This window comes from Terrapene carolina, unplaced genomic scaffold, assembly GCF_002925995.2.
Source record: "Terrapene carolina triunguis isolate 2854851 unplaced genomic scaffold, T_m_triunguis-2.0 Scaffold84, whole genome shotgun sequence".
Taxonomy (NCBI): domain Eukaryota; kingdom Metazoa; phylum Chordata; order Testudines; family Emydidae; genus Terrapene; species Terrapene triunguis.
In genome coordinates this window covers 9,632,023-9,653,196 of record NW_020664435.1, presented here as the reverse complement: position 1 = coordinate 9,653,196, position 21,174 = coordinate 9,632,023, and the positions used below count along the sequence as shown (strand labels likewise).

Genomic DNA, 21,174 nt, shown 5'->3' with positions numbered 1-21,174 from the left:
CTAGAACCAGTTAAGGCAGGCAGGCTAATTAGGACACCTGGAGCTAATTAAGAAGAAGCTGCTAGAATCAATTAAGGCAGGCTAATCAGGGCACCTGGGTTTTAAAAGGAGCTCACTTCAGTTTGTGGTGCGAGTGTGAGGAGCTGGGAGCAAGAGGCACAAGGAGCTGAGTGAGAGGGTGTGCTGCTGGAGGACTGAGGAGCACAAGCGTTATCAGACACCAGGAGGAAGGTTCTGTGGTGAGCATAAGGAAGGTGTTTGGAGGAGGCCATGGGGAAGTAGCCCAGGGAGTTGTAGCTGTCATGCAGCTGTTACAGGAGGCACTATAGACTGCTGCAGTCCACAGGGCCCTGGGCTGGAACCTGGAGTAGAGGGCGGGCCCGGGTTCCCCCCAAAACCTCCCAATTGACCTGGAGTGTGGGTTCTTCCAGAGGGGAAGGTCTCTGGGCTGTTCCCCAACCCACATGGTGAATCTCTGAGGCAAGAAAATCCGCCAATAAGCACAGGACCCACCAAGATAGAGGAGGAACTTTGTCACAGTACGCTTTCCTGAGCTCCTTGATTTTTGTACGACATTGCTATGTGTCCCTTGAGTAGCCTCTTTCTGTCATAGCACTGGAGACTTTAGCGTACATATTTGCATTCCTTTTTTTGGAACGTAGTTCTGCCATAACAGACTCGTCTCCCCAACATGTGATGAGATCCAGTACCTCCTGTTCAGACCATGCTGGAGTCGTCTGTGAATCCGGGACTGTGTGATCTCCTGTGATGGTGGACTCTGCATGGTCGCCTGTGATGGTGACCAAACAGGAAATGAAATTCAAAAGTTCCCGGGGCTTTTCCTGCCCATCTGGCTAGTGCATCGGAGTTGAGAGTGTTGTCCAGAACAGTCACAAGGGAGCATTCTGGGATAGCTCCCGGAAGCCAATAACGTCGAATTGCGTCCACAATACCTTTAACCCGGGATTGTAATCTCAATTTGCTGAGGTGGAGTACAGAAATCGGATTTAAGAGCCCTTTAAATCGAAAAAAACAGTTTGGTCGCGTGGATGAAATCATTTTTTTTTTTCGAATTAACTCGGCTAATTCCGAAATAACAGACTAGTGTAGACCAGGCCTAAGGGTTTGTCTCCACTACTGTTGGGATCGACGTTGTGGTGATCGATCCACCTGGGGTCGATTTAAATCGACAGCTGATCACTCTCCCATCTACTCTAGTACTCCACCAGAATGAGAAGAGTAAGTGGAGTCGATGGGAGAGTTTCTCTCGTCGACCCTGCAATAAGTAGATCTAAGCTATGATTACCTGGAGTTATGCTACTAACGTAACTCAAATTGCGTAGCTTAATCTGACTTTTTCCCCATAGTGTAGACCTGCCCTTAAACTGAAACCATTGCATTAGAATGTAAATTCTCTACAAGACTTTATAAAATCTAAAAGTTTTATTATACATTTCAACATTAGTAGACTACAGCTTTGTATAAGTAACAAGACAGCTGTACAAACTTGGTCACTTAAAATTGAATCTAATCCCAAGCTTTACTATAATTCAACTCTATCAAGTGAGGGGTTACAATAAGCAGGGACTGACAAATCTAGTAATCAGTCAAATAATTCACATAGTGCTTATCTTTTTACACCAGAGATTCTCAACATGCCTTCAGATAATGGACTTCACAGTGGAGTTCAGGAATCGAAGAGTTTAAATAGAAACTGTTGCTGGGTAGCAAGACTGCTTTTATAACGAACAAGCACAATAACAGTTACTCCTTACTCTATTAAATTCATGATCTTAAAGTGTTTTAGATGTATTCATCTGAGCCCTATTGAAACGCCCATGGAATCTAAATTTAAAATAGTCTATAGTTATCACTGCCTACCCAAATATACAGTTAGATTTCCCTGGTACACAGGACAGAGACTGAGCAAGACATTATTCTTATGGCATAACGATAATGTGAAATTTTGACAAGTGTCAAATTACACAGCAAATTTGTTAACCAAATGTTCTTTGCCTCAGAACTCCACAAGGGGGTGCAAAAGGGCTTCTCAACGACATCCAACAAATGCCTCATTGTATTTGGACAGAGATTCCTTTTTAACAGAACTGTGTTTAGGATCTTTTTTCTGCTTGAAAATTGGAGAGTTCAGAAAACACATATCTGTAAACGGATCTCCTCTTCTGAGCTTCCTGTCAAAATAATTTAGAAAAAAAAGTTATTCTTGCACAGCTTTAGATGTAACACAATGTAGTTTTCAGCTAAAAAGTTACATTTAACAATCTTACTTGAGCAATTCAAATTATTAAAGTTCTCACCAAAGCCTTTATTTCCAATCAAATAAAATCCTAAATCTACCTTCTTGTAAAAAAATTTTTAGTACATTAAACTGGACAATAAAATAAGATACTAACCCGCTGATACTTGGTTCCTTGTAATTCACATTAATAGTACATCTGCGTTTGTGGCTGGGAATTCCTGGTTTTTCATCAATACTTAAAAATGGATGAGAGATTCTACTTTTTGTACCAGACGATGAAGAGATGTTGGTGACATCACAGAGATGAAGACGAGATGTCTGAGAAGCCTCAGGTTTCCCTGCTGAAAGAATTGAATGGATACTTTTTTGCATTGCTATGCTACCCGTTATTTGTTACACAGTACTTATTGAGACAAGGATCAAAAGTTTTCCCCGGGGGAAAAAAAATCAATGTAGTTTTGTCTAATAAAGGAATCTATTCCCTAAATCAGAATGAGTGTGGGGCAGACCAAATTCCTCTGTTCTCAAGAAAAACTACTGCTTTGAGAGCAGCAAAGCAAAGTTCCAACTTGCCAACATCACAAAGTGCTTCAAACCTTGTCCAGGATGAACTACACCTCTACCCCAATATAATGTGACCCGATATAACACAAAGTCGGATATAACGTGGTAAAGCAGCGCTCCAGGGGGGCGGGGCTGCGCGCTCCGACGGATCAAAGCAAGTTCGATATAACGCAGTTTCACCTATAACGCGGTAAGATTTTTTTGGCTCCTGAGGACAGCGTTATATCGGGGTAGAGGTGTACCTCTAAAGGAAAACAGAGAGCAATTTCATTTCCATACCCATTCAAACCTTAGCCTTAACTGCTAGTAAACCATGTTAGTTCTGGGGACATCTATCAATTAAACCAATGATTCTTAAACTTTAGCAACCCCAGGACCCCCATTTTGATGTAAAAATTTTCAGGGACCCCCAAGCCTCCTCGCTCACCCCTTCCCTGCCCTCTTTCCTGAGGCCCCACCCCTACTCACTCCATCCCCTCTCCTTCCATCGCTCGTTCTCTCCCACCCTCACTCACTTTCACCAGGCTGCGGCATGGGTTGAGGTGCAGGCTCTGGGAAGGAGTTTGGGTATGGGAGGGGTGAGGGCTCTGGGAGGGAGCTTAGGTGCAGGCTGGGGCAGGGGGTTGGGATGCAGGCTCCAGCCAGGCAGCGTTTACCTCAGGAGGCTCCTGAAAGCAACCGGCACATCCCTCTGGCAGCGGCTCCTAGGCAGGGGTGGGGCCAGAGAGTCTCCATGTGCTGCCCCTGCCTGCAGGCACCGCTCCTGCAGCTCCCATTGGCCACAATTTCCGGCCAATGGGAACTGTGGAGTCAGCGCTCGGGCAGCAAGCAGAGACCGCCTCTCCCCCTGGGGCTGCAAGGACATGCTGGCTCCTTCTGGGAGCAGCAGGGAGCCAGGGCAGGTAGGAAGCCTGCCTTAGCCCCGCTGCGCTGCTGGACTTTTAGTGTGCAGGAGGCGCTGGGAGGGAGGAGGAAGAAGTTGATCAGCAGGGGCCAGGGGTCCACAGACTCCAGTTTGAGAAACGCTGCACTAAACTGAACCAACAACACCCATTTATGTCACAAGCTTCCAAGAGTCATCTGAAGCTATGACTTTTGGTCACAACTGACCTGAGCTGCATTTTAATCACTGTCCTAGAAAAGTAAAGTCTCCAGTGTTCTGTGATTGATATTGCCAGGCATCGGACTAAAACTAGGAGTGATTTATGTATAGCAGTTACGTGTATTCTTGTCACAGAATGCTGCCTTTGGCAAATTATGAAAAGCTAAAGAATTCCACAGAAGAGATTTTTATAAAAAAAGACAACCAAAAATTAAGACGGGTCTGGAGTTTACAAGTGCCACAGGCTTCTCCAACCCTGTGCAAATATATGCAGGTACATGGTCCTCACTGATAATGCAAGCTTTATAGCCATTTATTTTTAAAACCCCACTTTGTTACCTTTATATTTGTTAAACTAGAAATTTTGCTTTATAAAGAGGTATGCCATATCTTTTAAAAATGTATCCAGTCTTGCTTTAAAACCCATAAGTATAAAGCATCCACCATTATCACTAGGGCTCTACCAAATTCACAGTCCAATTTGATCCATTTCATGGTCTGCGGGTTTTAAAATCGGCCAATTTCACATTTTCAGATGTTTCATTTGAAATTTCAGTGTTGTAATTGTGGGATTCCCAATCCAAAAGGGGGTCACAAAGCTGATGTAGGGGGGGGTCGTGGTATTACCACCCTCACTTCTGTGCTGTTGGGCTTTGAAGGCAGCAGCCGCGGAGCTTCCTGCAGCCGGGGGAAATTCCCGGAGGTGGGGTGAGTCTGATCTTCCCTGTGCTGCTGGGAGCACCCCTGCTGGTGGCTCCTAGCTGCTAGTCCCAGCTGAGCTGGGGAGAGACAGGACTTCCTCTTCCCCTGCACGGCCACTCTCGGGGGGTGGGTGGGGAAAGATCAGACCCACCTTTGGGTACCTCCCCTGGCTGCACAAGTTTCAGGGCTGTGCTGCTTTCAGAGTCTAGCTCTGAAGGCAGCAGCCACGGAGCTTCCTGCAGCCAGGGAGATTTCTGGAGCTGTAGGTGGGTCTGATCTCCCCCGTGCTGCTGGGAACCTTCATAGCTGGCAGCAGCCAGAGCTTCTTGCAGCTGGGGGAGATACCCAGAGGTGGGTCTGATCTCCCCCAAGAGAGCAGCTGTGCAGGGGAAGAAGTCGTCCTGTCCCTCCCCAGCCCGGCGGACTAGCAGCTGGAGCCCAGTGAACAGTAGGCGCTCCTGGCTGGCTCCCCTCTAATAGCTTGATTTCATGGTCTGTGACGTGTTTTTTCCATGGCCATGAATTTGGTAGGGCCCTAATTATCACCATGCCCCTTGTTAAACTGTTCCAATTCAGTTATCCTATTAAAACTTCACCCCTTATTTCTAATTTGAATTTGTCTAGCTGCAGCTTCCAACCATAGGCTCTTGTTATGCCTTCTTCTGATAGATTAAAGAATCACCTATCTGAAACTTCTTCCCCCCAGTAGGTAGGTAGACAGTGAACAAGTCACTTCAACCTTCTGTTGGATATATTAAATAGATAAAGCTTAAAGTCTTTCGGTGTAAGTCATGTTTTCCAGACCTCTAATAATTTTTAGCTCTTTTCTCAATTCTTTCCAGTTTTTAAACATCATTTTGGAAGTGTGGACACCAAAATTGAACTCAGGATTCCAATGCTGGTCTCATTAATTCCATATTCAGAAATAATACTACCTTTCTCTCATTCTACTTGATATGTCCCTGCTTGAACAACCAAAGATCACAGTAGCCTTCTTAACTACAGCATTGCACTGGAAGCTCATGTTCTTCTGGCTATCACATGGCCCCTTAATGCTTATCAGAGTCACTGCATTCTAGGATATAGTTTCCCATCATAAGTGTGACCTAGTCTTTTTTCCTAGATGGATAACCTTGCATTTGGTGGTATTAACACATGTTCAAATGAGCCACCTTACCAAGCAATCGAGATCACTCTGCATAATTGACCCATCCCCCTCATTATTTACCACTTCACCAACTTGTGTGTTATCTGCAAATTTTACCACCAATGATCTTATTCTTCTTTCAGATCATCCATGACATTGAACGACAGTGGGCCAATAACAGATTGCCATGGAAAACTATTAGCAATGCTCCCTTTGGATGATGATTCGCCAGTTACAATTACATTTTGAGACCTAGCAGTTAATATAGATTACCTGATTTTGTATATAGTACTAATTTTTAATCAGAATGTCACACAGGACTACATAAAATGGCTTACAGAAGTCTTAAGTATATTATATCAAAGATACCTTTATCAACAAGCTTGTAAACTCATTGAAAATATCAAGTTTGTTTTATGGAAAACAGGCCCTGTCACACAATGTTGCTTGGCATTATTTATGTCACCATTCTTTACTAATTGCATTCCATATTAGCCTTTCCATGACTTTGCCCAGGATCAATGTCAGGTTAACCTACCCAGGTCATCCCTTTAATTCTTTTTAAATATTGACACGTTTGCCTGTTTCTCTGGCACTTCCACAGTAAGCAACGATTTGTTAAAAATCAACATCGGGGGTTTTAGAACTTCAGTTTGATCTCAAGTATCCTGTTGAAGTTGATTATACAGCACCAACTACTAACTGATGTGGGGGCGTTCAAGAGCATTACCTTTAAAAAAGAATAATGGAACTCCAGGGATTTTTGTTTTGTGGTTGTACAGCACCTAACACAATGGAGTCAGTGACCAGAGCTCATAGGTGCTACAGTGACATAAACTAGTCAGAGATGGCAAGAAGCAAGCAACAAAAAAATAAAACCCAAACAAACAAAAGTACCTTTATCAAAATCGCAATATATATTTCCAGAGGAAGAATTCTTATCTACTTTTGGTACTGTATCTATAGCACATAGAAGAGAATGTGATTTTACTTCATCTAATTTCATCACAGTGCTTGACTGAATGTTGATTTTCCTGATCATGGAGGTACTATCCACTGGAGTATTTTCAACAGTGCCTGCAATTTTAAACAGATTTTTAGAACCACCACTGGGTTGTGCACTTTATCGGTTTTTTATATGGAAAATTTGACAGTACACATATTCCCCCTACATTAGTAAAGTATGTAAAATATTACATTGTTTATGTATAAAATTAGAATACAATTTTTCATGCATTTAGATTAACTGTTATAAGGGAAGCTGCAATGAGTAAAAGGGGACACTAAATTTAGTGTAGTCAATTTTAAAAAAGGAATTTCAGCTACTATACCCTACTTTGGAATCTCCCTGTTAATGTGAGTTTGACAATACTGCCAAACAAAGTAAAAAAAAAAAAAAAAAAAAAATTAAGTGCCCAAAAATTTCCTTAATGAAGTCAAGATTGCTTAGTAGCACCTTGTGCCAGTCCCAAACCTCAAGTCATCTACACTCTGAAAGCAAGGAAATACAAAGTTAAAGTAAATGCAACCCCTGAAACGTAACCCTAACTCTGCTGTCCCTGAGAGATGCCCCTACATGCCAACACCACAATCCTTTGTATCCCCCTTGTTCCAGCCCAAGACCAACCTCTTAATCCCTTTCCCTACCATCCATTCCCACTTATCCCATCTTCCCTTAATGCCACAGCCCCGCTCCACTTCCCCTTCAACGTGTTCTTCCTTACTCCAGAACCCTCCTATATTCCCTAGATCTGCACCAAAAAAGTTATGAGAATCTGGAAATGTTATGAGCTGTTCATATTAGAGGAGCTTTGTATAAGGAACCTCTTTACCAAGCAACCCTGCAGCTGCTTTCCTTTGATCACACTCAGTTCCATTGGCCATGATGATTACATTACGCTAACTGCTTATTGTAATCTTTCATATTACCTCAATTTAATTAATGCTAATTTCCTTGACAATACTTCTAAAGTAAAATCACAGTCCACATGTGGCTTTTAGAGCACTTTAAAATATCACTCAAACCAGAAATTTTGGTCTCATGGCAAAATTTCCAAAAGGAGCCCCTGCAGAATGAGGCAGTGAGCAAGGAACATACACAACCCACATTCTCTAAAGGCTGCCAAGGGTAGGGCTCTCAGTGCTTGGGTATAGCTGTGGTTCAATGATCACAGCATGTCTCCTTGAGCCACTCAATTACTGTGACAATAGTCTGCCTGGAAATTTTTTGATTGGTGGTAAAGGTTTAGTCTTCCTGCACATGCATGTTTTATTCTCTTTGTTTCGAGCTAATCACACTCGAACTCAGAATTCCTAGCTTAATTTTGAATAACTTCAGTATAACCCACCCGAAGGACACTGCGTGCCATGCAATAACTGAGATAAATCCTGAGTGGCTAAACTCAGTTTGGGGATGATTAAAGCCATAGTTTGAGGAGCACTATGTGTGTGCAAAAAGTATTAGAACCAGGGTGATTTTTAAAAATGCTTTAAAAAGGGGAGGGGGGGGGGTCCTGTATCTCAGGAACCCCTTGCTCAAATGACTTCAAATTTGGACCATTAACCCTACCCTGCTCCCAAATGAGGCAGAGTAAATTTCAAGAGAATCCAAGTAAGTAAGTGGATTTTAGCATTTAGTAGAGTCCTCTTCTAAACAGAAAACATGCACATTTAAGTGAAACCAGAGCTACTGCTCTCCTGTAATTGAAAGATACTGTAATTACTCTATTATAGTAACAATAGTAGGTAAAGAAAGAAGTGTGATTTTTTTTATAAGCTGATGGTATCCTGTTAAGGTCTTAATTTTCTATAAAAAAAATATTGCTTCCTGATTTCCCTCATCCCCAAAACGCCTTCAAATACATTTGATTTGGGGAAAATTAAGTGCCACCAAGAAATGCATTAACTCAGTTTAAAAGGAAATTAAGAAAGTGCACGTTAAAACTACAAATTATCCCATGGGAGAAATGTTGACATTTACAAAAATGCATCATATGAAATTTATTTCAATAACTTAATAGTTTTAAATGCTTTTAAAAATTTAGCTTGTTTAATTGACTAAAACAGTGATAAACCACTACTAAATAGAAAAAAAAAATTGCAAAATGCTTTCCAGAAAGGTCACTTACTGATAGATTTTTCATTTGATGTAGTATTCTTAGTCTCTTTTTCATTACTGGTTTTCTGTTGCTGGTACACCACAGATCTTTTAGATCGTGGTCTTGTATGGACTGGACTTCCATCATTTTTGCTCTGTGAACTCTTCCTGTATTTTGATTTACTCCTGTAAGGCACATACAGGCTGTCATCAGAATTCTCTTCTGAATCACTTGCTTCACTGCTGTGTGTTTTGGATTCAGATGTATCCTTTCTTTCATCCACGTCACTGTCACAATCATTCACCTTGTTTTGTCGGAAAGGTGTGATATGGACATTCTCCTCAAACTGAAAATCATAAGCTTTATTGGAGCCAACTGATAAATCCAGTTTCGCTTTGGAAGTTTGTTCTGTCTGGCTTCTCTGTCTTTTTGATCTTGTTCTGGAAGTCTTTTTACTTCCTTCCAATTTTCCTTTTTGTACTTTCTCTCTTCTTGTTTGAGAGTTTTCTCTGCTTTTAAGCTGAATTTGTTTGAGTTTAGGTTCTGCAACTGAGCAGTTCAATTCAGTCAATGTATCTCCCTGATCCAACATTGGCTTCATGTTTATCTTATTTTCATTCAGTTGAGAAAGATTAGGCTCTATATTTTCTATATTACTTTTCTCTAGACTTCCCTCAAGTCTAGTTTCATCCTGTTTACAAAATTCTCTGGTCAAATAAGCCCTTTCTGAATGGTCTAGATTATGCACATGAATTTTCCTGTTTGAACAGTGATGCCTGGTAGATACAGTGTTTGGTAAGATATTACCAACTTGCCTATCCTCTTCATCTAAAAGAGTATTTTCCAGGTTGGCCTCTAGGTTGTCTTCCTGCACATGAAGATGAAAATCAGATCTTTGTCCTTCTGAATAAAGAAGATAATACATGTCAAATTAAATATTATTGGACCTGGAGGTGTTTAATTTGTTGGCAATTTTAGACTTTTAACAAAGATGCGCAATCTTAGAATTTTCTACAAGCAAGTATGAACCATGACATAAGGACAACCAAAGTAATCCCTTGAACACAGCCTCAAAAAAGTAATTCATAGCTGGACTTGGACTTACTGAGGTTTTTTCCAAGCATGTGAGGAAAAATTAGTTTTGTCTTGGAAGATACAAATAGCTTACACTCAGCACTTTGCCTCCCAAGGGCTTTTGGAGCAGCTCATGCCTGTTTGTCAGGTCAGGGTTGTTTTTTTAATGTTTGCATTTTAACAATTATGTTTATATGCTAATGAAAAAACCCTTAGTCTGTATGCCTAGTTAGTTTATTCTTTCAAATCATTCAGCAGGTAGTGAAAGTTAGTGTCTCAGAACACCGCAGTTTAAGAGATGCTGCCTTCTGATCCATCCCCTTTTGTTTAAAAGAATTGTCCTTTCCTGGCATTTACCTTCATTTTGAGGCCCTTTTCACCAGTTATCACTAGGTTTTTACATTTAGGACATCCCTGATGCTACACACTCTCCACGAATGAGAATTTTGTACATATGGAATCTTGAAAGAAGGGAGAATACTTAACCTGCTATTCTACTTCTCTGAGAACATCTTGTAAGATTATCACAGAACCTCTGAGTTTGGTGGCCTTTCATTTTTCCGGTGGTACTATATCTGCATGTTAAGTTTCTTGATGCTCCTTTTGAGTATAATATTTTTCAATCAAATGTTTGATGACTGGGCAGGGTTAAGCCAACCACGAACTGACTGGAACGTTCAATGGTTCATAGTTAGAGGTCCAAGGACACATAACCACTACTGCTGGGCTAGGTTGGCTTATACTCCAAAATGCTATAACTGCTCGTACGAGCAGAAAAAAACCTTTAGGGTTGATATTTTAGCATATCTTTTAGAAGTCAGAATCCTACATTGAAGGTATTTAAATAAGTAGTTGCTTCCCTTCTTACCTTCAGAAAGTATGCTGCATTTGTGTAGATTTAACATATGCTTTTGTGATGGAGGAAGAGAGAAAGCTCTAATTTAAGAGTGCATACAGAAAAGTTATATCCTTTGCTTCAATATGTGTGGTGAGACCCTCCCATGGAGGCACACGCTGTAAATTGGGATGGTCACCACCTCAGAAATAATTTTTTAAAAGGTAATTTGGAAAATCCTTTGGTGATTTGCTGCTTTTTACTGTCTAGTTGCAGGAATTGTAAAATGTTGATCAGACATCTGAAAACTAATTATCTTACTTTATTTAAAATTGCCAACCTGCCATATACAGTAACTCCTCACTTAACGTCGTCCTGGTTAATGTTGTTTCATTGTTACATTGATGATCTATTAGAGAACAGGCTCGTTCAAAGTTGCGCAATGCTTCCTTATAAGTCATTCGGCCGCCTGCTTTGTCCATGGCTTGCAGGAGTCTCCTGAAGAGCAGCCCATCCTCATGGGGACTTGGAACCAGGGTGGGCCAGCAGCCACCCCATCAGCTCCCCTAAGTTCCCTGTAAGTAGGTGTGCGGCTGGGCTTCCGCCCAGCAAGCTATCAGTTGCCACAGTTCAGGTGTCCCTTCCCCCACTGCTGTGTGCTACTCCTGCCCTCTGCCTTGGAGCTGCTCCCGGGAGCCTCCTGCTTGCTGTGCAGAGGGTGGGGGAGAGGGGTGCTGATGTCAGGGTGTCCCCCTCCTCCCGCTCTTGTACCCCATCTCCACAGAGCACGGGGGGAAGGGGAGGGAGAAGGGAGAGATACAGGACAGGGCTCAGGATGGAAGGAGCTTGCTGGAAGCTGCTGCTGTGTCTGAACTTGCTGAGCTACTTTAAAGGGCAGCATACTTAAAGGGGCAACACGCGTCTCTGTCACACACACACAAACAAGGTGTGTGTCTCTGTCACTCTCTCTCCACACACACACACAGCACTATGGAAAGTCAGCGCTTGTGCAGCTGTGCACGTGCCGTCCGGAAGAGGGAGTGGTGCGCTCCAGTGGTATAGTGTGAGTTCATCACCACATTCAGTTTCTGCAGGGAAGTGTTTGCGGCCACTGCCCTGCATCTATTATGTTTCCTCCCACTTGCTGCCTTGTAGAGTGTGAGAGGCTACATTAACAACAACATGTTAACCCTTGAGGGCTCAGCCGAGTGCTAGTTCATCATTTAGCAGGAAGGCATTCCCTGAGAAATAACCCACCCTCTTACTCCACCACCTCAACCAAGCTTCACAATCATCACTGCTGTGTACAGTATTAAATTGTTTGTTTAAAATTGTTTAAAACTTATACTCTATATGTATATAATGCCTTTTGTCTGGTGAAAAAAGTTTCCCTGGAACCTAACCCCCCCATTTACATTAATTCTTATGGGGAAATTGGGTTAATTTAACATCGTTTTGCTTAAAGTAGCATTTTTCAGGAACATAACTACAACGTTAAGCGAGGAGTTACTGTATATGGCCTGAGCAGCATACCAGTTTAACTGTACCCAATGAGGGTCAGAATTTTGCAAGAGAAAATCAGAAGCTGGAAAAGAAAGATGATGGTTTGAGGAATCACTTTCAAAATCCTTAATTATGTTTTGAAAGTTACTTTCATCTGCTACTTCAATTTTAGGAGGACGAACCATCACTAGTTAAACCTAGGTTTAGTTACCTGTGTTTGTTGCCATTTTCTTAACTGAAGTGGTATTTTTAAAGGTCTGCCATGAATCTGACATAGAGTAAGATGCATTGTTTGTATCAGTATTATTCTCTATTTCATTTCCAAGCATTTCGCCTTCTAGGCTAGCATCTGCAACAAGAACACGTGTAGGAAGTCCCCTAGGAACAAGAGTTGGAGTTTATGTATTAATCATACATTTTAAGATAATTAATTTTATTTGATTATTTTAGCAGCTTCCTCCCCTTAATTCCTACTACAAAGATATTTTGTAACAATCTGAAAAAGTATTTCCCACTGCAATTCTGTATGAAACACCAACCCTCTAATTTGAGAACTACATCAAGGAGGTATGTCTTTGAATTTAAAATTAAACTCTTGCACATTCTTTAACTTGAAAGTTTTAAGTCCATTTCTACCATCGTATTCTGCTACCAATATGAGAATTTATCTACTTATAAAAGTGATGAGTTTTTTACAATGACTAACACTGGCAAAATGTATCTTTATCTCTAGAAAATGCTTCTGGAAGAGTGGTAACTGGAGTTCGAGTGCTAACTTGGTGATATGTACAGGATTGTGGGTAACTTCATTCTAAAGTCTATTTGTAAACATTTCAGATTGCTCTTGAAAACCTGACTGCTGCATCTTTGCACACTACTATGTCTACTGAACAATTTCTTAAATTGAAACTATTTTTTTGGGGATGAAGGAGAAAGGAGATGTGTTGAAATATAATAAAGATGTAATTATGAACTGGTCTAGTAGTACGTTATGTTGCTATGTAGGGATTCAGGTAGAGTTTCTGAGCTCATGTCGTGCCCTGGGATAACAGATATTGAGTACATTTAGAAGCAGTAGACCATCTCCCAAGAGCTAAGTGTTGAACAGAGCAAATGCTTTTAGATGTTCCAAGAGTAGTTTTCCTCAGATCTGGATTTTTGGGGGTGGGAATGGGAAAATTTGGCGCAGATGGTTTTTGGAGAGAAAATCCACTGAGCATCCTGGAAAGACTCCCCACCTCCACAAGAAAGTGACATTTTCATTGGCCAAACATATAAACAGGACTCCAAAAACCAAGATTTTGCTTCAAAACAGGCATTAATGGCAATGTACAGATACATTTTGTCAAACATCACTGCTTATCCCTCATCATTATTTCATGAGCAAACAGAAGGATGCTGATAAGTAGTTACTATAGTAGGCTTTAAAAAGAAAAATTAATGCATTAAAAAAAAGCACTTACAGAGAACCAGCTTGTCTTAAAATACTGGAGTCATCATCTTCAAGAACTGAGGGACACATCCTCTTGTTCTGTAGACAGAACAAATCATACTGTGATGAAGTGGCAATATATAGATTGTTACAAAACTCTAGCAGACCTATGAGTTAAAGGAACACCTCGACCTTGAAAAATCACATTTCTGCCTGAAAATGTTGTACATATAGTTACATGTAACACACATTACTATAATTCATAGACATGAGCATAGAATTCCCAGTTTCTTTGCTTTGCACATTTGACAGCTTCTTGTGGATGATTAGTTTCACTGTTTCTCTCTTGTTGAAAAAAACTCAGACTTCAAACAGAGAAGCCTTTATTTTTTTTATAAGAACTTTAAAAAAAATTAGGATACATGATTTAAAAGATACTAGAATATCAAAATTAATTCTGAAAAAATTATGTTTGTGTTCTTTTAAGACAGAATTTTCTTTTTGGTTATAAATTTGGTTTAATACTGTGCCATCTTTTACAAACCGCCTTTGTTAAAGCTTGTTATACAAGCTGTCAGCCTAGAAGTGTATATTTTTAAACAACAAATAGCTTAATGTTAAATGGTATTTTAGTAATCAAGTAATTAGAACAAATGATGACTGATTTCAATGCTTTTCCTTCCAGCTTTTGGACAACAGGAAAGCTACAAACATGATGGGCCAAATGTGGCACTAGATTTTTTTAAACAGATCATGCCTTTAGGATGTTTGTGGAGGGAAAGTGATGAAGAATTTGTCATAAAAAAGAAACTAAACTGTCAAAAATTGCCAATTCAGATGGGCAAGTTTTCAAAGTTGGTGACAGGCACCCGTGAGGGGAAAGAAAATAGTGTGCATATAGTCTGTGCCTATATACTTTTTCTGAAACTGGAAATCAGATAAATATCTATGCATGCACTTATAAAACCAAGCTTTTGTAGCATACATGCTGCATCTCACTTGGAAAAATTAACTGAAAGTTTAAAATTTACCTAACAAGAGAAAATTTTCTGAGAATGAAGATTTAGAAAAACCTAGAATCCAAAGAGATGTGCAGTATCCCTCCACATACCAATTTTAGAAATGTCAAACTGAAAACGTGGGAGTAAGATCTTGACTGCTATGTTATTGTAATAGTTTGTAGTTCTATAAACTTGTAAAAAATAGTCATAACAGATTGCCATCCATTTTTAATAGTGGTTCGTATCCTCTTGGATAACAGGTTTTAAGTATTTGGCAAAATCTCTCTTAAAATGGGCTAAAGGGAGAAAAACACACTGAATATGTATTAAAATATGCATATAACAGTCTTAAGTAATTGCATATCTTTATTTACTGTACTTCCATATCACGTTATCCTCTGCACTGTTTCTCTTTGCAAAGGATTTTGAGATCTACAAGTGAAAAGGACTGATAAAGAGTTAAGAATTATTACACCTCTACCCCAATATAACGCTGTCCTCAGGAGCCAAAAAATCTTATCGCGTTATAGGTGAAACCGTGTTATATTGAATTTGCTTTGATCCGCCAGAGTGCGCAGCCCTGCCCCCCCGGAGCACTGCTTTACTGTGTTATATCCGAATTCGTGTTATATTGGGTCGCGTTATATCGGGGTAGAGGTGTATTTTGTTTGTAGACTAAAACAGCATTTAAAAGAGAACTGGATAAATTCATGGTGGTAAAGTCCATTAATGGCTATTAGCCAGGATGGGTAAGGAATGGCGTCCCTAGCCTCTGTTTGTCAAAGGATGGAGATGGATGGCAGGAGAGAGATCACTTGATCATTGCCTGTTAGGTTCACTCCCTCTGGGGCACCTGGCATTGGCCACTGTCGGTAGACAGGATACTGGGCTAGATGGACCTTTGGTCTGACCCAGTACGGCCGTTCTTATGATAAGTTCTGCCTCATATCTACAATTACACTGTACGCGTCGCAGGACAATGACTGTCTAGCTTATCTGTCTAAAAAACACCTAACATCCTGTGGGTGTTGAATTAATAATAAGGGGTGGGATTTTTGTAAGCACCAAAAGTGACTTAGGAACACAGGTCCCCCTGAAAGCTAATGGGACTTATGCAAAGTCACTTTTAAAAAACCTATCCAAGAACCAAAAAACTACAATGCACAAAAATACATGCAAATCTAAGAAAAATACAGGCTGGACTTACAAGATCAGTGGAACACAAATCCTGAGCTGGACCAAGAAGATCAGCTGTATCGAGTAGGTTTTTAGCAACTTTTGAAACAATCTTGCTCAAGATTGACAATCTGGTCTAATGGAAGGAGAAGAGCAAACAATTTTACTCTAATTCATTCAAAATAAGCAATGTAGCACTCTTAGGTTACTTCTCTCTTTTTTAAGTGTACCATGTGTACTATGCTAAACAAAGAAAAGAGAAAATAACCAAACAGAAGAGAATCAGTTACAGCTTGCAGAAGAAGAGTAAATTTTTTTCATGCAAAAAAATTAGTTTCACAGTATTTTTACTGAAAACCCAAAATCAAATTTTTTTCACAGGGGGAAAAAAAATGTCCTGACTTGCTCTATTAATGCTGGTGCTAAGGTAAGTAAAAAAGACTTTTATAAATATGTATGAAGTTGAATAGTATTAAAAGGGGTGGGGAAAACAGAAAAGTAAAGATATTTAGACAGCTAAGAAATACCTGAAACCATTATAACAATTAGAGCTGGATGAAAGTGAATTTCTGGTTTGGGAGAAATGTAGACATTTTTAATTATTTTTTTCTGGTTTTCTTTGGAACAAAATTTTCTTTTTGAAATGTCCACAAACTAGAAATTTAAAAAAACATTTCATTTTAGAAACACCAATACATATGGTGGTTCTGAAACAGAGTATGTTCCTGGAACCCAGGGCCTGCTGCCTGAAATTGACATGATTCTTGTTGTTTTTACCTTGCTGGTAAAACTAACAAGAACAGTTTCAGTCAACATCTCCCAGACTCTGCTGATCTGGGGCAGCCCTACCATGAAGTCCAGGGTTTCCAGATTCCTGGGCCAGCTAGAGAATTTGGAAGCGGTGGGGTTGCCTGGCCAGAGCAGTCCACATACCACAGCAGTCCCAGAGCTGTGGACCATGGAAGCTAGTCCCAGGACTTCCAAGCTCCATCACAGATAGCCTTGAAATCCTGGCATGGCATGCTGCCCTGGAGCTTTGGACCCTGGAAACTTGAGATCCCCAACCGTGGGGCAGCCCACATTGGTGGGGCTCCCTTGGAGCCACAGATCCTGGAAGTCGTTAGGTCCGTGACCCTTGGACAGTCTGCATGGCAAGGCTGACCTGGAGCTGTGGATCCTCTAGAAACCCAGGGGCAGTTCACATGACAGGACTGCCACAGACTGCATCCCGCTAAGCTGAGTTCCATTGGAACTCTGCCTGTGATTTGATCGAAGTTCACTGAAACTGTACCATATTTGCAAACCTTTTGTGTTCAAGGAATCGGTGTTTTCCAATTGAACTGTTTTGTCAGAAGTTTTCTAACAACAATGGCTAAGGATACAATTTAGTCACAGAGGTCACAGATTCACCTCCGTGACTTCTTCGATTTCAGCCCCTGCTATGGCCACCAGCTGCTGTGGCTGGAGCTGTCAGCCCCCACGGGTTATTTTTAGTAAAAGTCACGGAAGGTCACGGGCGTCCATGAATTTTTGATTATTGCCCGCAACCTGTCCATGACTTTTACTAAAAATAACTGAGACAAAATCTTAACCTTAACAATAGTTTTTGATAACTCATTCAAATTGAGTTAGATGTGTAAAACCATCTCATAGATTATGGTGACTTGGCTAACTTTCAAACAGGTGGTGATAAACAACGTATCAAAGTGTGGAAAGAGATGAGAGAGAAATATCAAAAGGATGGGTTACCTTTAATTGGAGTTGCAGGGTGCTAAGCACTTCTGAAAAAGTCGGGCCATTTATATAGGTGCCTAAATAAGGATTTATGAGCCTAATTTCAGGCACCTATTTTTGAAAATCCTGACCTTTAGTTTTTGAAATCCTTTCACAGATGTACACACTTTGGAGCCAGATTCTATCTAATAAATAAATGTGGTTCCAACTGATTTTAACTGGAGTCCTTCACAGTGGGCACAATTCAGCCTTTCAAAGTTCAACCTATTTCTTACTAGAATAAAGATGTCATTGCAATGAAAATACCTCAACAGGTTCTTTCGCTTGCTGTGAGCTAAGTTTTCTTTGTAAAATAAATATCTGAAACTTCAGAGACTGATACTCTTTCTTTAAATGCAGAATGATATCTTGGGCTTCTTTCATTTTGGCTTTTTCCTCTTGCAAAGCTAGAGCTAGTGCGCGATTGTTTGCTTGCAAGCTTTTCAGTTGCACCGAACTGTTGGCTGTAAGAAAATAAACAATACTTAGAAATGATAAAAACCAAGCTTATGGAAAAATTGTGAAACAAAATAGTAAAGCATCTTACTTGCTATTTTGCATGTTATAGGCAAGACCTGGTTTGTTTTACCCAACTTTGCCCATTTTTGATTTCTTTTCTCTTTCATTCGTTCTTTTATATTGTCCAGACTGTCCTTAAAGGACCTTTTCAAGCATTTTTCTCCACCCATCTTCTACCTAAGGAAAGGTACGTGCAAAGAACTGATTACAATATTTCAGAATATGTACTTGCAAGCAGCAGTTTATGACGTCCTGCACTACGAAAAAATCCATTCTAGCTGAATCAGTTTTACAAATGAGTTCAGATAATAGATTCCTCACCACAGACACAGCTATATTTATAAGATGTGAGATTTAGCACTGTTATTAAGATCTAAATATAGTTAGCAGACTTTAGGAGATACTTGAAAAACAGTGACTTTTAGCTTCACTATCAGTTGATTGAACTGGAACTTTCCATCTGAAAAATGTTGTGCCTACTATTGCTACAAATAGTAGCCTGAGAGTAATAGAGAGATGTTTTTTGTTTGTTTTACACTTTTTGCATTTGACAGCAATAAGAATGGCCATACTGGGTCAGACCCAAGGTCCATCTAGCCCAGTATCCTGTCTTCGTCGCAATTAAACACCTGCAGCTGGTCCAGGTCAGCTAAATTCAGGTTTGTGGGGCTCAGGCTAAGGCAGTGGTCCCCAAACTGTGGGGCACAGAGGAACATTCGGGGGAGAGAGGGAGAGGGCCAGGGGAGCCCAGGCCAGCCCGCACAGGGGGTGGCGTGGGGGCACCTCCCTGCCCCGCTCTGCCCCCAGCTCCTGGCCATAGTTCCACTCCTGGCCTCGCCCCCAGCCTCTGGCTCCGGGCTTAGGCTCTGCATCCGACTGCGTCACTGCGGCCCTGCTGCCAGCCACAGTCCCAACCTCAGCCTCCAGCCCAGAGTGCAGCTTCACTCCCGGCCCCACCCTCAGGTTGCAGCCCTGCTGTCAGCCCTGGCTCCTGACTGATGCAGACAGATCACATTACAGGTAAGGGGGGAGCACAGTGTAAAAAGTTTGGAGACCATTGGGCTAAGGGGTTGTTTAACTGCAGTGTAAATGTTCAGGACTGAGACCCTCCCCCCGCACGGGTACCCTGGGGGTACATCTATATTGGAAAAAACCCACTGGCTGTCAGCTTCAGACACTGGGTCTACGGACTTTGGCTTAGGCTATGGCACTAAAAATAGCAGTGTAGACGTTCCTGCTTGGCCTCCAAAACCCAGCAAAGTGAATGGGTCTGAGGCCGGGTCTGGAACAACATTGCTATTTTTAGCGCCAGAGTGCAAACCCAAGCCTGTTGACCTGGGCTCTAGACTCTCTGCTGTGGCAAGGTTTTTTCTATTTTTATTTTTTTTCTTCCAGTGTAGATGTACCCCTAAAAGAGAGTGGTAGAGTAAAACTGAAAAAGCAGCATAAGGCTCTGTGCACTGAAAGGAAGGAGGAGTGTGCTTATGATCAGTGAAGCTCAGCATATTTGGTGGTGGTCTTGGGAGAGAGGAAGAAAACCTTTAATTTCTTATTTAAAAATGAGGGCAAACTAGTTCAAGTGCATGATAAGAATTTATTTTTTAAAAAATTAGTCAATTAAAATGCATTGACAGTGCCTCTTTATGCATGAGAGCCCAACATGCAGTGGGGAAGGAGGTCAGAGGAGCAGCTGCCAGCTTTGGTTGATTTTCTCCAACACTGCATCCTAAACCCCGTCTGTGGGGCCCAGGCTTGCAGAGTTTGTTTCCAAGCCCACGCTTGAGTGTCCACATTGCACTGTACACCTGGGTTCACGATTGCTGGACCTGGGTCTCACAACCATGCTAATGCATCCATCCCGCATTGCACAGACCTTCTCACTCCGGGCTGCAGCTAGACCTGCCACCACACGCTGCAAAATGACAGGGCTTGGATCTGAGTCACGCAGGGGCACTCAGGCTCTGCCCCTCCGCCCCAGTAGAGTGCTAAGACCCCAGCTCAGCTTGATTTGTGTGGAAGGAGGGGGCTTGGGCTAGTGGGAGCCGGGCTCAGTGCGCAGCGCCGGATATCCACCCCCAAAGCTAGAGAGGAGCCTGGAGTCCCCGTGAAGCAGCCCCCGCGTATCTAAGAGGGGCTCGGAGCGCAGGGCCCCTCCCTTCTCGGGGCAGCTCTGGACGAGACCAAACGCTGGACAACTGGCGCACGCCGCAAGCGCCCGTCACGGCCTGTCCCGGCTGCGCCCCGACTTCCCAGCGCTCCCGGGGCCAGGCGTTAGGGCGGGACACGCTACGTCTCCGCGCCCGGGCCGAGTTTAGCCCGCCCCGCCAACCCGCTTCCCCCACGGGCCCGGGCAGAGACTAGAGCTTCGGCCTGCCCGTGGGGTTACAGGAAGCGAATCCCCGGGCCGCCGGCCCTCCCCCATCGGGCCCCATCCACCGGCCCTTCCCCCGCATACCGGGCACCCCCGCCCGCTCGGCCCGCGCAGTAGCAGCGCCACTGACCCCGGCCCGCACCCGTGTGGCAGCGGCGGCCGCCGCTTCTTGCTCACGCACGCGCGCTCCTGTTTATCTCCGAATCCGACCTCAACGGACTCCGGCGCTTAGACCGTTGGCTCCTTCCTCGCTTCCGGAATCTTCTTAGTTCGAAATTCTCCGCTTCCTCCGCCCATTGGCTAGACATCCCGCGACAGGCTATGCGTGACGTCATCGCGCAACCGGGTGCGGCGAACGTGCCAATGTTGCTGTTATCATCCGGGTTCTTCTGCTCGGCTGCCGTCGCCTCTTGGTGCTCCTCCCCATTGTTGATACGGCCTCCTCGGCGCTCCCAAGAGCCTCGCGGCCACAGCTACGTACGTGATACGTTGGAATCCCGGCGCGGGTGTGGTCGGCGGTTCAAGGTGGCTGCCCCTGCGTCAAGGCCCTGGCACCAGCAGCTACTCACAGAGCCTAGCCCGCACGTGGCTCACTAGCTCCTGCCCTGTCCCCTCAG

General features: G+C 42.5%; 1 protein-coding gene across 1 annotated transcript; it reads right to left on the bottom strand.

Annotated features, from left to right (window-relative positions):
- Positions 1 to 1,462: 1,462 nt before the first annotated feature.
- Positions 1,463 to 20,815, bottom strand: SGO1 (shugoshin 1). Its single transcript, XM_026649326.1, has 10 exons — positions 20,739 to 20,815; positions 18,215 to 18,363; positions 17,935 to 18,131; positions 15,926 to 16,030; positions 13,749 to 13,816; positions 12,497 to 12,663; positions 8,904 to 9,776; positions 6,673 to 6,852; positions 2,415 to 2,601; positions 1,463 to 2,192 (listed from the first exon to the last, which is right to left on the bottom strand). Exons 2-10 carry the CDS (start codon positions 18,354 to 18,356, stop codon positions 2,051 to 2,053), a joined length of 2,061 nt encoding a protein of 686 aa, XP_026505111.1. The 5' UTR covers positions 18,357 to 18,363; positions 20,739 to 20,815; the 3' UTR covers positions 1,463 to 2,050.
- Positions 20,816 to 21,174: the final 359 nt, after the last annotated feature.